Source organism: Carcharodon carcharias, chromosome 13 (assembly GCF_017639515.1).
Source record: "Carcharodon carcharias isolate sCarCar2 chromosome 13, sCarCar2.pri, whole genome shotgun sequence".
Taxonomy (NCBI): Eukaryota; Metazoa; Chordata; class Chondrichthyes; order Lamniformes; family Lamnidae; genus Carcharodon; species Carcharodon carcharias.
The window spans coordinates 3,197,714-3,215,577 of NC_054479.1; the positions used below are offsets into that span (position 1 = coordinate 3,197,714).

The window sequence follows — 17,864 nt, forward strand, 5'->3', positions numbered from 1 at the left end:
AAGCTGTGACAAACCTGCCAAGGGAGGTGGCAAACCTGAACTATGCCCAACCTCTCAGAGACAAAAATATGGCGGGTATGGGAGGGGGTGACAATTCGGGGTCGGCATTGTTGGGATTGGCCCGACTCGCATTTCCCGAACCTGTAACAAAAATCCAGCCCTTAGTCACCATACCTAAGGAGGGCTATCCTTGCACTGGAGGCAGTTCAGAGAAGCTTCACTGGATTGATTGCTGGGATGGAGGGATTGTCTTATGCGGAAATGTTAAGCAGGTTGGGCCTATTCTCACTGGAGTTTAGAAGAATGAAAGGTATTTTGATTGAACATATAAGATTCTGAAGGGGTTTGACAGGGTAGATACTGAGTGGATGCTTCCTCTCAGGGGGTATCTAGAACTAGGGGGCACAGTTTCAAAGTAAGGGGTCTCTCATCTGCTGTGCCATTACAGGGAACTACAGACCTGTTAGACTGACATCAGTCACGGGGAAAATGCTAGAATCTTTAATAAAGGATGTGATAACAGGACACTGAGAAAATAATGGTAGGATTGGGCAGAGTCAACGTGGAGTTATGAAAGGGAAATCATGCTTAACAAGCCTGTTGGAGTTTTTTTGGAGGACGTTAATAGCAGTATAGATAAGGGAGAACAAGTGGATGTGGTGTATTTAGATTTTCAAAAAGCTTTCGACAGGTTTTACACAAGATTAGAGCACATGGGATTGTGGGGAATATACTAGCACGGATTGAGAATTGGTTAACAGACAGAAGACAGAGAGTAGGAATAAATGGGTCATTTTCAGGTAGGCAGGCTGTGACTAGTGGGGTAAGAAGCTTCAAAGGAATTTAGAGAGGCTAAGCAAATGGACAAAAATTTGGCGGATGGAATACAATGTGGAGCAATGTAAGATTATCTACTTTGTAGGAAAAACAGAAATACAGAGTTTTTCTTAAATGGTGAGAGGCTGGGAAGTGTTGAACTTCAGAGGGACTTGGGTGTCCTTGTTCATCAGTCACTGAAAATTAACATGCAGGTACAGCAAGCAATTAAGGCAATGGTATGTTGGTCTTTATTACAAGAGGATTTGAGTATAGGAGTAAAGATGTCTCACTGCAATTATATAGAGCCTTGGTGAGACTGCACCCGGAGTGTTGTGTACAGTTTTGGTCTCCCTACCTAAGGAAAGATATAACTGCCATAGAGGGAGCGCAATAAAGGTTCATTAAATTAATTCCTGGGACGGAGGGATTGTCCTATGAGGAAAGATTAAATAAACTGGGCTTTTATTCTCTGGAGTTTAGAAGAACGAGAGGTAGTCTCATTCAAACACTCAGAATTCTGACACTGCTCGAGAGGGTAGATGCAGGAAGGATGTTTCCCCTGGCTGGGAGTCTAGAACCAGGGGACAGTCTCAAAATAAGGGCAGAGATGGCATTGAGGGCTGAGATGAGGAGGAATTTCTTCACTCAGAGGGTGGCGAGTCTTTGGAATTTGGAGGCTCAGCTGTTGAGGATATTTAAGACCAAGATCAATAGATTTCTCCATTTTAAAACATCAAGGGATATGGGAATAATGCAGGAATTGGTGTTGAAGTAGAAAATCAACCATGATCTCACTGAATGGTGGAGTGGGTTAGAAGGGCTGAATAGCCGACTCCTGCTCCTATTTCTTAGGTTCTTATGTACTGACCCTCCGACATTGCAGCACTCCCTCAGTAATGACCCTCTATCAGAGACCCTGCAACCTCAGAACTGACCCTCCGACATTGCAGCACTCCCTCAGTAATGACCCTCTGTCAGAGACCCTGCGACCTCAGAACTGACCCTCCGACATTGCAGCACTCCCTCAGTAATGACCCTCTATCAGAGACCCTGCAACCTCAGAACTGACCCTCTGACAGTGCAGCACTCCCTCAGTATTGCACAAGGCATGCTAGCCTAGTCTATTTGCTCAAGTCTCTAAGGGAAAGGTTGAAACAGCCACTCAACAGGCAAGGACTGTACAGTTCGATGCCTGTGGACAAATCAGTTGCCAATCTGATGGCCTGTCAATGCTGCACAGTGTGTGAATCTGCTAAAGAGAATCATAGCTTCTTACAGAATGTGGCCATTCAGCCCATTGTGCCCATGCCAGTCTATGAAAGAGCTATCCAATTAGTCCCGCTCCCCGTGCACTAATACCCATCACCCCACTAAGCTTTTCTTTTCAAGTATTTATCCAAATTCTATTTTGAAAGTTCCTCTTGAATTTGCTTCTGCTGTCCTTTCAACATGTTCCAGATCAGGACAACTCGCTGCATTCCAAAAAATTGTCCTCATCTCCCCTCTGGTTCTGTTGCCGTTTATGTGAAACCTGAGTCCTCTGGTTACTGACCCTCCTACAAATGGAAAGCATTTCTCCTTATTCACTCTAAAAAAAAAACCCTTATGGGAGGAAAACAAGGAGGAATTGAATCAACTTCCCCCTGTTGCTCAAAAATGACTGGGTCAGTCAGAAAAACATCTTAAAAATAAATGTTTTTATAGAGAACTTTGGTTAAAGGAGGTTATGGTGGAGTGATAATGTCCCTGGATTAGTAATCAGAGACTCAGGTTAATGCTTGGGGGACATGGGTTTAGATCCCACCATAGCAGCTTGTGGAGTTTAAATTCAATTAGTAAAGCTGGACTCAGCAAGAGTGATCGCAACGGACTATCACCGATTGTTGTTAAAAACCCATCTGGCTCACTAATGTCCCTTAGGGAAGGAAATCTGGTCTGGCCTACATGTGACTCCAGACCCACAGCGATGTGGTTGACTCTGAAGTGACTGAACAAGCTGCACTGTTATGGCAGTTGGAGCTGGGCAGTAATCGCTGCCTCTGCTGATGATGTCCACATCCATGAAAGAATAGAGAAAAATAATGAGGCATCTTTGAGATTACTACCTCCACATCAACGTTAGGCGAACTCTCCCTTGGGTCATAATCATATAGAGCCACCATTCTCCGGGTAGTGATTGAATGTTGCTGGCTGCTTCGCCTGTTCCTCTCTGTTGTAAAATACACAAGTTTTAAAATAATACACTGATATTCTGATGTTTCTTTCACTTGCAGAAGTTATCTCTTAATTCTGCCACTTCTGTCCACCACCCCCCACCCTAACCCCTCCAGCAGTCTGGAATCTATCTGAAGTCTCTCTGGAAGGAGAGAAACGATGACTGGTTTGGTAATATGGCAACCATTGGGAAGGTGAAAGACACAAACTCAGGACTGGAACTCAAAATCCTTCAAACAATCAGGGCAGGGGAAGGAAAGATTTCCTTAGGCCAGTGCTGCTAACAAACCATAAATCCAATTATTTGGTTACTCCAGATCGAATAAGAAAGAAAGACTTGGATTTATACAGCACTTTTCATGATGCCTCTGCTTTATGGCCAAGGAAGACTTTTTTTTAAGTGCAGTCACTGTTGTAATGTAGGAAGTGCAGCAGCCACTTTACGCACAGCAAGCTCCCATAAATGGCTACGAGATAATGACCAGATAATCTGTTTCAGTGATATTGGCTGAGGGATAAGTATTGGCCTAGGACACCAGGGGGAGCTCCTGCTCATCTTCAAATAGTGCCATGGGATCTTTCCCATTCATCCAAGAGGGCAGACAGGGCATCGGTTTAACATTTGGCACCTCGGACAGTTCCGCACTCTCTCGGTACTGCACTGGAGTCTCGGCTTTGATTTGTTTTTGTCTGGGAGCGGGACTGGAAATCACAATGAACCTACAAGTAAGTGCATTGTAAATATCGGAAGGCTTGGCCTAAATAGCCAAGTGGTTATGGTACTGGGTTTGTAACCCCAAGATCAAGAGTTCAAATCTCACAGTGGCAAACTATGAAACAATGTAAATATTGGAAATATATTCATGTCAACAAACACATCAACCAGAGGAAATCTGTCCTGACTGTTGGAGGACTCTGATTGGAGGTTTTTATATTCACACACAGAAGTGTTAGACAGGATGAGATCTGATCCATCTATAGGGTTGCCAACTCTGGTTGGATATATTCCTGGAGATGACCCCACCCCATGCTGTCAAACACCCCTTTTCCCAAGATCTGCAATATTTTTTTTTATAAGTAATCAACAAAAATGTTCAAATAAACTTTTTGCACATTTTTTCCCTAATTTGTGGGAGATCGGGACAATCCTGAAGGGTTGGCAACTCTATTCGTCCATCCAACCTGTCACAATAATCACAATGCTTTATGTTTCATAATTCAGACACTCCACCAAACCCAGGGTCACTTCATGTCCCAGGAGAGGCAAAAAAAGGATAAAAGCCAATTATGGAAGGAAAAAAAATCTGGAAAACTCCCCTCTGACGAATTAACCAAAGACAGTCAGCACGGATTTGTTAAGGGGAGGTGTGTCTGACAAACATGGTTCATTTTTTTAAGGAGGAAGTGGGGTGGTGGGGTGATGGGGGAGGGTGGGGGGTTGATGAGGGCAGCAAGTTTGATGGAGTCTACATGGATTTTCACAAGGTTTTTGGGAGACGGATCACAAAAGTAAAAGCCCACGGGATCCAAGAGAAAGTGACAAGTTGGACCCAAGATTGGGTCAATGGCAGGAAGCAAAGGGTTATGGTCAATGTGTGTTTTTGTGTTTGGAGAGCAGTTTCGAGTGCAGTTCCACAGGCCGCGGTACTGGGCCTCTTGCTTTTTAGGGTATAAATCAATGATTTGGATCTCAATGTAGAGGGTACGATCAAGAAATTTGCAGGAGACACAAAAACTGTTGGTGTGGTTGGTAATGAAGGAGAAAGCTGTGGACAGCAGGAAGATATCAATGGGATAATCAGATGGATGGGGTTCAGTCCGGAGAAGAATGAGGTGATACATTTGGGGAAGGCTAACAAAGCAAAGGAATAGGCACTAAATGGTGGAACACTGAGAAGTGTAGAGGAACAATGGGAGATTGGAGTGTCCACAGGTTCCTGAAAGTATCTGGATAGGTAAATAAGGTGGTCAAGATAGCTTATGGGATACTTATTAGCCAAGGCATAGAATATAAGAGCTGGAGGTTATGCTGGAACTGTGTAAAACACCAGTTTTCCACAGCTGGAGTATTGTGTGTGGGTCTGGTGACTGCACTATAGGAAAGATGTGGCTGCAGTGGAGAGAGGAGACAACAGAATTACGAGGATGTTTCCTGCTTGGGGGGATTTGAGTTCTGAGGAAAGATTGGATTGGCTGGGGTTATTCTCTTTGGAAGAGAAGCCTGAGAGGAGACCGGATTGAAGTGTATCAAATAATGAGGGGTTTAGATAGAGTGGATAGGAAAGTCTTATTCCTCTTGGTTGAGAAATCCCTAACCAGGGGTATAGATTTAATATAAGAGGCTGGAGATTTAGAGGGGATTCGAGGGGAAATATCTTTCACCCAGAGGGTGGTGGGGATCTGGAACTCAATGTCTAAAAGGGTGTTAGAGGCAGAAACCCTCATAACATTTAAAAAGTACTTGAATGTACGCTTGAGGTGCTGTAACCTGGAACAGGAGAATGGGATTAGGCTGGATAGCTACATGTCAGTCGGAGTGGATATGATGGGCTGTAAATGCCTATGATTCCATGATCCCTCAGGCGATCAGAGCCACCAGATTTTGAGAGATTCTGCTGTCATGTGGGATTAATTCATTTCTTGGGCTGGTGACTGGCAGTGAGGAGACGGGTGTGGGCCTTTGGGAGAGGAGAGAGTGGGGAAAGAGGAAAAAGGCGAGGAGAAATTCACACCCCCAATGAGTGAAAAGGGGCTTGTGTATATAGATAAAAGCTGGCAAGAGTCAGAGGTCAGTGCACTGATCCAAGAGCAGCCGAGTAGGAATCTGTTGCTCTACTGGAAGTTTGTGGCATCTCCTGCTTCTGTTCTTATTGGTTCATCTCCTCAAAGTTACCAAGAGATGAGGGACGATATTTAATGGAGGTGATGGGCGGGGGTCTCGCCTGCTGTCTGGAGAGCTGCTGAGACCCCCCCCCCTCCCATTGCTTCTTTATGGGCAGGTTCACCCTCCTGCCCAACAGGCAGTGGACAGGCCAGCGGCCGACATTCCCCCAGGGACAAGGATGCTGAGGGTGGGAGTCCCGCCTCCTGAGAGCTGCTGGCCAATCAGAGGCTGTAAACTCCATTGAACGTCAGTGTCTTTAAGCATTGCTCGCTGAAGGACCTCAACTGGAGGCCAGGCGACCGGCCTTCTCGCCATGGCCTTAATCGGGGGGGGGGGGGGGGAGGGGGAGGGAGGCGGGAAGCTCGCCAAACCTCCCGCCCAATGAAATGCCCCCATCACCACCCAACTCCTCACGGGGAAGGGCATCAAATTCTGCCCTATCGCCCTCCGAGACTGACTGTGTCCCCCCCCACAGGCTGGGGGGGGGGATTGTGTTTTTTGGAGGAATGTTTTCTTACAAAATGAAAAATAAATGGAGTGACTGAAAAATGAAGAATATTGAAGACAAAAGGGAGCTGCCCACAGACACAGAGCCAAACACACACAGACACACACACACCCCATGCATTGTTCAAGTCAGACAAGCACTAAAATACAAAACGAATGGAAATGAAACACGAGTTTTAGCACTTCCCGGCCCAAAGTAAATCAGCACACTTCAAAATACAAATTAAATAAAAGCAGCACATGACTTTTCTCCAAGAAGTTAGTTTCCACAGACCTCGTTTAGACTTGCGGGATCTGCGGTTAATAGAGCGTGTGCTCTCTTTATCACGCTCAGAGCTCACTTCAGCAAAGGGATGCGTACAAATAAAAACAGAGAGAAGAGAAAACGTGAAGCAACCAGAGGGATCCCGCTCCGACACCCTCCCTGGGTGTAAAATAACCTGTCCCACAGACTGTCAGAACCCAAGAGGCAAAGTGAATCAGAGCAAAGTGTTGCTGACTAGGCTGGGAAGAGGCTCCAGTTGAGAGCGGCTTTCCAGAGGCTCTGGGTTACACTGGGTTTCAGGAGACTGGCTCCTGGTTCTGATTGTGTTTGTGTGTGTGTGTGTGTGTGAGCTGTTACCTGCGGTGCTCACCTCAGACAATAAGTAGCCTTGTCTGTCAGACAGACTGAACTGCTGTAACCCCCAATGGAATGGCCAGACCAACATGGAAAATGACTGATACCGATACATTCGCAAGAGCCTCATTTTGTTCAACATTGTCATAACTCGGGGCCCATCCTTCCGTCCCCTCTCACTGGGGTGCGTGCAAACCTATCCCCATTGCAGCCAAGTCCGGGAGTTCCCATCTTTAACGGGGCTCCCCGTATGACACAGGCGCTGTTTTCTCCTGGGGAGTTTCCCCCTCTCCTGCGTCACCTGCTGTGTGTTTCTTTCAAGATGCACCAAATTCGAAGCTGAATGAGTTAAGCCGTTCTTATTAGCAACAGCAACACCAAGGAGCAGGAGCAACACCAACACACCTTCTCTCCTCAGTGTCTAGATCCAACTGAAAGCAACAAGGATCTCAACGAGAGTTAAGCCGTTCCTAATGCATTAACAATCAGAGAGGCAGAATTGTCTCCTCATCATCCAGTGCATACATACAATCGCTGCCTAATGCAAATCTGGTGCAGAGCCTGTAGTGAAAGCATACCAAGCACAACCAGGTAAAGCCTCTCCTAATTTCACAATGACTAATACCAATTTTCTCCACTGGGGTGTTGAGAGGCAGGTAACCCTGCTTGACCAGCTGATCCATCATTTCTTCGTCGTCTGTCTGGATTTCGGAGACCATGTTACAGGGAATAAGACCCACTCTCCCATTTGTCTCTCCGTGATAGAATCCGTCTGCATCTTTAGTCCCATGGACCTGAGAAGAAAAATATATTTGTTTTCAGAAACACACAAGGTCATCACCGTCCAGCCTGGAGCCTCCAGTGTACAACCACAAACATGATGGGATAAGGGAGCCAGGGGAGCGTTGGCAGAGTCAAGTCTGGAGCTGACAGAAGATGAGGGTTGCAGCAGCGGATCAGCTAAAGGGTGGAGACAGAGGGGGTTTTGGACAGCATTTGGATTTGGAAACTCAGCTCAGGGATAAATAGGACAGGGTGGGGTGGGGGAGGTGTGAAGTGAGAGCACAGAGTTTGGATTGTGGGTTGAAGCTGATTCTTGCAGTTTTCCCAATGTTTAATTGATGGTAACTGCAGCTGATCCAGGTTAGATGTCAGACAGTCTGACAGCACAGAGACATGGTGGGGGGTGATGTCAGCATCATCACCCCCTGTGCCGAGGACGATTCTTCCTTGCGGTCGGCTGATTTTGAGACGTTCTTTGAAACGTTTCCTTTGACCCTGTGTGAACGGGCTGTGTGAGATAGTGTGAGATAGCGCTGAGCACTGTGCCTATGTGGATAAACTGGAGTCGGGCATTCAGATAACATGTCCCACCCATCTCAGCTGATGTTGAGACTGAACCCATTGTCTTCAGATGATGTCTCTCCGAGGTGGGGTGGGGTGGGGTGGGGTGGGGTGGGGGGAACAAAACTTGGATGAGGAAGGGGAGATGGTCAAGGATAGACCCTTGCCTAAGGACGAGAAAATGATCACTACATTAGGGTAGAGTAGAACCAAGCAAGGGTAGTCTCACTGAACTGAATAAGGAATTGGGGTTGGTGGGAGAGGCGTTGAAAAAGGATGGTGTGCCCAACTGTGTCTCAGGTTACAGGCAGGATGAGGAGGGATAGTTTACCAGGTCCTAGTCACATAGAATGTCATTTGTGTCATTTCAGTCCTATTACAGAGAGCAAAGCCGACTGGAGTGGAGGCTCAAACATTGAGTTTTGGGAAAAGATGGAGGTGGATTTTGGAGGTGACAACATGTCGAAGGTCTGCGTTATTGGTAAAGCAAGACAAAGCTATAAAAAAGCAGCCCAAATAAAAGAGTCAAACAAGGAACAAATTTAATGTTTCAAACTGATGTAAAACTATAAAAGGTTTCCAACCGTTTTCAAAGGCTGTGTTTATTTCTGCAGCAACACTAACATTTGCTGGACATGCGCAGTATGCAGTCTCTGTCAGTGACTTTCAGCTGCTTGCATTAAAACAAACAAGTTGGCTTGACAGAGAATAATAAAGGTCAAGTTACTCAGTCAACTGAAAGCCCTTAGTCTAAATACAAGTATTGTTAACTGTTTCCTCTGTAAAACATGCTCCTGATGATTCAGGGAATGATGACCATATATAATCAGGAAATGAGATTCCCAACATCTAAGAAACCCAGAGGAGAATTGATTGTAATATTTAGTATAAGCACATTTTTTGATTTAACAAATCAATAGAAGAAAGTAATTTGAAAATATTTATGAAAAAAAACTCATAACTCAATGTAGGACTTGAATCTATGTTCCTTGAATTAGCTACCAGCCGAGCTAATCAGCTTCATAGCAAATCCCTCCACAAAGACAGAATGTAAATGGAATTAATTCATTTTCACAGCCGCAGGCGCCCAGGTGAAGTAACTTGCAGCAAATAGATGGAGTGCAAAACAAACTTGGTGGAGATTCCATATTCTGAATTCCTGCCACCAGCCAGAAAGGGATCATAATTTGCACACACAGTGTGGGCTGGGGGATAACATCCAACTCCACCTGATGCCTTCGGTCAATGGCAGGAGTTACAGTGATTTACTAACTGGACGGTTAACCAGATACGCTGACACAGTGCATCATGCAAAGCCACACAGGAATTGCTAGTTTAAAAAAAAAACACATAAAAGCAGAAGAAATGGGGGGCAGGAGTAGACTATATGAGCTTGCTCCGCCATTCAATATCATCATGGCTGATCTTGGGTTCCAACACCACTTTCACACCCACTCCCCATATCCCCTGATTCCCTAAGAGATCAAAATCCATTGAGTTGGTGTTTTCCCATCTAGGCATTCCATATGACACAATGGTAATGGAGTTATTGATTCATCATGGTGATGAAAGGTCATTGACCTGAAACGTTAACTCTGTTTCTCTCTCCACAGATGCTGCCAAACCGGCTGAGTCTTTCCAGCATTTTCTGTTTTTATTTCAGACTTTCAGCGGCTGCAGTGTTTTGCTTTCTCATTACCTTAATTATTTGTCCCTCCTTGAACGGAAGCTCTTCCTCTGCAGCATCAGGATTGGGTGACATTGATAAAGGGTCATAATCAAAAAGAGCCACGAAAACTCTAGGTGGGAGGTCCTCGCTGCACACATCAGCCTCTGACTCTGGAGACAGGCGCTCTCTCCCATGGTATCTGCCTGCAAGACCAGATGGTTCATACACTGAGTTACCCAGTCAAGCTGCAATATTTGTAATGCTGCTGAAACAGTCAGAGACAGACTGGAAATGGACAAACTTCCTTTCCAATGTGGCAGTTTTTATACACAAGAATCACGTTTGCATTTATATAGCGCCTTTCATGCCCACAGGGCATCCCAAAGCACTTGACTGCCAATGAAGCAATTGTTAAAAGTATAGAATCTGCTGTAATGTCGGAAAAGCAGCAAGTTCCCTGCAAACAGTGTAGTGTCAACAACCAATGTCTGCTTAAGTGATGTGGGCTGATGGATAAATATTGGTGACAGGTGACAAATAACCCGCTCTTCTTCCAAATACTGCAGAGTGACCTTCCTCATCCACCTAAGAGGGCAGATGGTGCCTCAGTTTAAAGTCTCATCTGAAAGATGATACTTGACAGTGCAGCACTCCCTCAGTACTGACCTTCTGACAGTGCAGCACTCCCTCAGTACTGACCCTCTGACAGTGCAGCACTCCCTCAGTACTGACCCTCTGACAGTACAGCACTCCCTCAGTACTGACCCTCCCAACAGCGCAGCACTCCCTCAGTACTGACCCTCCAACAGTGCAGCACTCCCTCAGTACTGACCCTCTGACAGTGCAGCACTCCCTCAGTACTGACCCTCCGACAGTGCAGCACTCCCTCAGTACTGACCCTCCCAACAGTGCAGCACTCCCTCAGTACTGACCCTCCGACAGTGCAGCACTCCCTCAGTACTGACCCTCCAACAGTGCAGCACTCCCTCAGTGCTGACCCTCCAACAGTGCAGCACTCCCTCAGTACTGACCCTCCAACAGTGCAGTACTCCCTCAGTACTGACCCTCTGACAGTGCAGCACTCCCTCAGTACTGACCCTCCAACAGTGCAGCACTCCCTCAGTACTGACCCTCCAACAGTGCAGCACTCCCTCAGTACTGACCCTCCAACAGTGCAGCACTCCCTCAGTGCTGACCCTCCCAACTGTGCAGCACTCCCTCAGTACTGACCCTCCCGACAGTGCAGCACTCCCTAAGTACTGACCCTCCCAATAGTGCAGCACTCCCTCAGTACTGACCCTCTGACAGTGCAGCACTCCACAGTACTGACCCTCCAACAGTGCAGCACTCCCTCAGTACTGACCCTCCGACAGTGCAGCACTCCCTCAGTACTGACCCTCCAACAGTGCAGCACTCCCTCAGTACTGACCACCCAACAGTGCGGCACTCCCTCAGTACTGACCCTCCAACAGTGCAGCAGTTGCTCAGTACTGACCCTCCCGACAGTGCAGCACTCCCTCAGTACTGACCCTCCAACAGTGCAGCACTCCCTCAGTACTGACCCTCCAACAGTGCAGCACTCCCTCAGTACTGACCCTCTGACAGTGCAGCACTCCCTCAGTACTGACCCTCCAGCAGTGCAGCACTCCCTCAGTACTGACCCTCCGACAGTGCAGCACTCCCTCAGTACTGACCCTCCAACAGTGCATCACTCCCTCAGTACTGACCCTCTGACAGTGCAGCACTCCCTCAGTACTGACCCTCTGACAGTGCAGCACTCCCTCAGTACTGACCCTCTGACAGTGCAGCACTCCCTCAGTACTGACCCTCTGACAGTGCAGCACTCCCTCAGTACTGACCCTCTGACAGTGCAGCACTCCCTCAGTACTGACCCTCCGACAGTGCAGCACTCCCTCAGTACTGACCCTCTGACAGTGCAGCACATCCTCAGTACTGACCCTCTGACAGTGCAGCACTCCCTCAGTACTGACCCTCCAACAGTGCAGCATTTGCTCAGTATTGAGCCTCCAACAGTGCAGCACTCCCACAATATTGACTCTCTGGCAGTGCAGCACTCCCTCAGTACTGACCCTCTGACAGTGCAGCACTCCCTCAGTACTGACCACCCGACAGTGCGGCACTCCCTCAGTACTGACCACCCGACAGTGCGGCACTCCCTCAGTACTGACCCTCTGACAGTGCGGCACTCCCTCAGTACTGACCCTCTGACAGTGCGGCACTCCCTCAGTACTGACCCTCTGACAGTGCAGCACACCCTCAGTACTGACCCTCTGACAGTGCGGCACTCCCTCAGTACTGACCCTCTGACAGTGCAGCACTCCCTCAGTACTGACCAACCGACAGTGCGGCCCTCCCTCAGTACTGACCCTCTGACAGTGCGGTACTCCCTCAGTACTGATCCTCTGACAGTGCGGCACTCCCTCAGTACTGACCCTCTGACAGTGCGGTACTCCCTCAGTACTGACCCTCCAACAGTGCAGCATTTGCTCAGTACTGACCCTCCCGACAGTGCAGCACTCCCTCAGTACTGACCCTCCAACAGTGCAGCACTCCCTCAGTACTGACCCTCCAACAGTGCAGCACTCCCTCAGTACTGACCCTCTGACAGTGCAGCACTCCCTCAGTACTGACCCTCCAGCAGTTCAGCACTCCCTCAGTACTGACCCTCCGACAGTGCAGCACTCCCTCAGTACTGACCCTCCAACAGTGCATCACTCCCTCAGTACTGACCCTCTGACAGTGCAGCACTCCCTCAGTACTGACCCTCTGACAGTGCAGCACTCCCTCAGTACTGACCCTCTGACAGTGCAGCACTCCCTCAGTACTGACCCTCTGACAGTGCAGCACTCCCTCAGTACTGACCCTCTGACAGTGCAGCACTCCCTCAGTACTGACCCTCCGACAGTGCAGCACTCCCTCAGTACTGACCCTCTGACAGTGCAGCACATCCTCAGTACTGACCCTCTGACAGTGCAGCACTCCCTCAGTACTGACCCTCCAACAGTGCAGCATTTGCTCAGTATTGAGCCTCCAACAGTGCAGCACTCCCACAATATTGACTCTCTGGCAGTGCAGCACTCCCTCAGTACTGACCCTCTGACAGTGCAGCACTCCCTCAGTACTGACCACCCGACAGTGCGGCACTCCCTCAGTACTGACCACCCGACAGTGCGGCACTCCCTCAGTACTGACCCTCTGACAGTGCGGCACTCCCTCAGTACTGACCCTCTGACAGTGCAGCACACCCTCAGTACTGACCCTCTGACAGTGCGGCACTCCCTCAGTACTGACCCTCTGACAGTGCAGCACTCCCTCAGTACTGACCAACCGACAGTGCGGCCCTCCCTCAGTACTGACCCTCTGACAGTGCGGTACTCCCTCAGTACTGATCCTCTGACAGTGCGGCACTCCCTCAGTACTGACCCTCTGACAGTGCGGTACTCCCTCAGTACTGACCCTCTGACAGTGCGGCAGTCCCTCAGTACTGACCCTCTGACAGTGCGGCACTCCCTCAGTACTGACCCTCTGACAGTGCGGCACTCCCTCAGTACTGATCCTCTGACAGTGCGGCACTCCCTCAGTACTGATCCTCTGACAGTGCAGCACTCCCTCAGTACTGACCCTCTGACAGTGCAGCACTCCCTCAGTACTGACCAACCGACAGTGCGGCACTCCCTCAGTAATGACCCTCTGACAGTGCGGTACTCCCTCAGTACTGATCCTCTGACAGTGCGGTACTCCCTCAGTACTGATCCTCTGACAGTGCAGCACTCCCTAAATCCCGGACAGTGCAGCACTCCCTCAGTACTGACCCTCAAACAGTGCAGCATTTGCTCAGTATTGAGCCTCCAACAGTGCAGCACTCCCACAATATTGACTCTCTGGCAGTGCAGCACTCCCTCAGTACTGACCCTCTGACAGTGCCGCACTCCCTCAGTACTGACCCTCTGACAGTGCAGCACTCCCTCAGTACTGACCACCCGACAGTGCGGCACTCCCTCAGTACTGACCACCCGACAGTGCGGCACTCCCTCAGTACTGATCCTCTGACAGTGCGGTACTCCCTCAGTACTGATCCTCTGTCAGTGCAGCACTCCCTCAGTACTGGCCCTCTGACAGTGCGGCACTCCCTCAGTACTGACCCTCCGACAGTGCGGCACTCCCACAGTACTGGCCCTCTGACAGTGCGGCACTCCCTCAGCACTGATCCTCCGACAGTGCGGCACTCCCTCAGTACTGACCCTCTGACAGTGCGGTACTCCCTCAGTACTGATCCTCTGACAGTGCGGCACTCCCTCAGTACTGATCCTCTGACAGTGCGGCACTCCCTCAGTACTGGCCCTCTGACAGTGCGGCACTCCCTCAGTACTGATCCTCTGACAGTGCGGCACTCCCTCAGTACTGGCCCTCTGACAGTGCAGCACTCCCTCAGTACTGACCCTCTGACAGTGCAGCACTCCCTCAGTACTGACCCTCTGACAGTGCAGCACTCCCTCAGTACTGACCCTCTGACAGTGCAGCACTCCCTCAGTACTGATCCTCCGACAGTGCCACACTCCCTCAGTACTGACCCTCTGACAGTGCGGCACTCCCTCAGTACTGATCCTCTGACAGTGCGGCACACCCTCAGTACTGACCCGCTGACAGTGCGGCACTCCCTCAGTACTGATCCTCTGACAGTGCAGCACACCCTCAGTACTGACCCTCTGACAGTGCGGCACTCCCTCAGTACTGATCCTCTGACAGTGCGGCACTCCCTCAGTACTGATCCTCTGACAGTGCAGCACACCCTCAGTACTGACCCTCTGACAGTGCGGCACTCCCTCAGTACTGATCCTCTGACAGTGCGGCACTCCCTCAGTACTGATCCTCTGACAGTGCAGCACTCCCTCAGTACTGATCCTCTGACAGTGCGGCACTCCCTCAGTACTGACCCTCTGACAGTGCAGCACTCCCTCAGTACTGGCACTGCGAATATCACAGGTTGGATTTTGTGATGAAGTTTTCAGAATGTAGCTTGAACCAATATCATTTCACTGAGAACTGAGAGTGCTGCGCACTGAGTCACTGGTGAACACTTTTGACAGTTAAATGGGGAAATTAACATCTCCTGCACATTTTAAAAAAATTTTAGGCCTGTTTGGAAAGGAACCTGGGCAGAAAAAGCAGCAGCCAGCCTCCCTCGTCTCCTACGCAATCCTGCTGACTGTTAGTGTGAGCATAAGAATTGTAACGATCGCCAAGGAGGGGTACACATTGCTCCACGGTATAAATTAAAGGCCAATGTCTCATTCTGCTTCGGAGCAAGTCTGTTTAACTGGCATGTGTCTGTCATATACCAGGGCACCCTGAGATCTGATTTATCCCATTGCTGTTTGTGGGAGATCGCTATACACAGATTGACTCCCACATTTCCAACATGATAACCTGTTCTGATGAAAGGTCAGCGACCTGAAACGTTAACTCTGTTTCTCTCTCCACAGATGCTGCCAGACCTGATAAGTATTTCCCAGCAATTAGATTTCCCACATCTGCAGTATTTTGCTTTTATATGACACCCCAGTAACCGCACTTCAAAAGCGTTTCACTGGATGTAAAACGCTTTGGGAAGGGCTGAGGTTGTGAAAGGTGCTGTAGAAATCCTTGTGTTCTTTCTACTGCTGAAGGTTTAAAGTGACAGTGTGCACAGTCACTCTCACACTGCTGCTGACCAAGCACATCCCAGGTGAACAGCAAACGTGAGTCACAGGAATTCAGCTCCGACTCGGTGACTATTTAAAGCTTTAAAACTTCAACCTTTTTTACAACTTGGTGTCTTATTTTCATGAAAGAGCCCAGGATTTTTTTTTTCCTGTGACTGGTGTGATGCTAGAGATGAAGTGAGGAGGACTGGGAGATTGTGGGTTAGCTGCCATCTTCTGTGGTGCTCAGCTGGTTACACTGATCTGTATGTAACGCACTGTGTTACACTGAAACGGAGAATTTAAGGGCAGTAATTACCGTATCGATTCTCGGATGTCATGCTGCGTTGGAGAGGCCATTTCCTCCGCCCAGCAATGTTCCGATAATAAACATCTTCCCTCGTTGGAGAGATATTACCTTCACTTCCTGAACGGGAGCGACCCCCTTCACTGTTACTGTCCACTGTGATTTCTGCATGAGGATAGAACAGGAGATGTTACAAAGTCAAAGTAAGCTGTATTAAAACACAGCCCTTCACTCAGTCTATATTCTCGTGCCCAGTAACTTTACTCATCCCCTCCGTCACTGTCCAGTGATTTCACCACAAGGGACTGCAGCGGTTCAAGAAGGCAGCTCACCATCACCTTCTCAAGGGCAACTAGGAATGGGCAATAAATGCTGGGCCCAGCCAGCGACACCCACATCCCGTGAATGAATACAATCAAAAATCCCCTGTAGCTGCTTTTAATTTTCAGCGAGGCTTCTGCGTCGTTTTGTTCTTGAGGAGTTTCAGTTTCCTCAGTGCAGAATGTAAAGTGAGACAGATCAGTAACCCCAAAGTGTGATATTTTGTTGGGTGAATTTACTAAATTTAACTTTACACAAAATAACTTTACAGTCGCATGGGAAGGTTCCCCCTGCGCTTATTCGAAAAGAGACAATAAATAGCATTTTATAACGGGGTAGATAAGGAGAAACTCTTTCTGCCGGCGGGAGGAAGAAGAGGAATTTCTTTCCCACATCGAGCATTACAAAGCCATTTAGCCTCTCAGGCCTGTTATTCTGCTCAAAGGAATCTGCAACCAACTCCATTTACCCACCGTAATCCCAAAATCCCTTATTCTTTCATGGGATGTGGGTATTTTGGCAAGGGCAGCACTTGCTGCCTGTCCCTGACTGATCCATCTCACAGGGCAGTTTAGAGACAACCACATCGCTGTGGGTCTGGAGTCATGTGTAGGGACCGCAGATTTCCTTCCCTAAAGGACATTAGTGAACCAGATGGGTTTTTTTTTACAACAATTGGTGATAGTTTCACGGTCACCATTACTGAGACTAGCTTTATATTCCTGATTTATTAATTGAATTGAAATGCCACCAGGTGCTGTGGTGGGATTTGAACCCACAGCCCCAGGGCATTATCCAGGGCCTCTGGATTACTAGCTCAGTGACAGGACCACCACACCACCGCCTCCCCATACCCTTCCTAAATCTCAGGTTTAAAATTAACAATTGACTTCACCTCGATTATCATTTGTGGACAAGAGTTCCAAACTTCTCCCACCCTTTGTGTGAGAAATGTTTCCTAAGTTCACTCCTGAAAGGACTAACTCAAACTTTTAGATTCTACCCCTTAGTCCTAAACTCATCAACCAATGGAAATCATTCCTATCTATTCCCATTAATAACTTGTAAACATTGATCAAATCACCCATTAGCCTTAATTCAAGAGAATATGACTCTAAATTTGTGTAATTTCTCTCTTGTAATTTAACCCTTGGTGCCAAGGATCATTCTGGTAAATTTACACTGTGCTCTCTCCAAGGCCAATATATCTTTTCTCCAGGGCTTTGTGTAGCTGGAGCATGATGTCTACCCCCTCATATTCTAATCCTCGAGATAGAAAGACCAACATTCCACTGGCCTTTTTGATTATTTTCTGTACCTGTTCAGGACATTTTAATGATTTATGTACCTCGACCCCTTCCTCCCACCCCCAGCCCCCTTTGGACCTCCTCTGTCACCAGCCTTTCAGTACAATGAAATCCATTTGCCAGTTTTTCCATTTACTTGAGCTATCAATATCTATTTGTAATTTTATACTT

At 48.2% G+C, this 17,864-nt stretch overlaps 1 protein-coding gene across 1 annotated transcript in view; it reads right to left on the reverse strand.

The window, feature by feature from the left end:
• The window catches only part of LOC121285653 (RIMS-binding protein 2-like), a 109,565-nt gene that overhangs the window by 21,904 nt on the left and 69,797 nt on the right, over nucleotides 1-17,864 (reverse strand). Inside the window, exons 10-14 of the mRNA XM_041202310.1 lie at nucleotides 16,078-16,230; nucleotides 10,087-10,259; nucleotides 7,669-7,837; nucleotides 6,699-6,764; nucleotides 2,925-3,028 (exon numbers count right to left, since the gene is read on the reverse strand). Of these exons, the coding sequence (XP_041058244.1) occupies nucleotides 2,925-3,028; nucleotides 6,699-6,764; nucleotides 7,669-7,837; nucleotides 10,087-10,259; nucleotides 16,078-16,230 (665 nt within the window). The remainder of the gene's footprint in view (nucleotides 1-2,924; nucleotides 3,029-6,698; nucleotides 6,765-7,668; nucleotides 7,838-10,086; nucleotides 10,260-16,077; nucleotides 16,231-17,864) is intronic.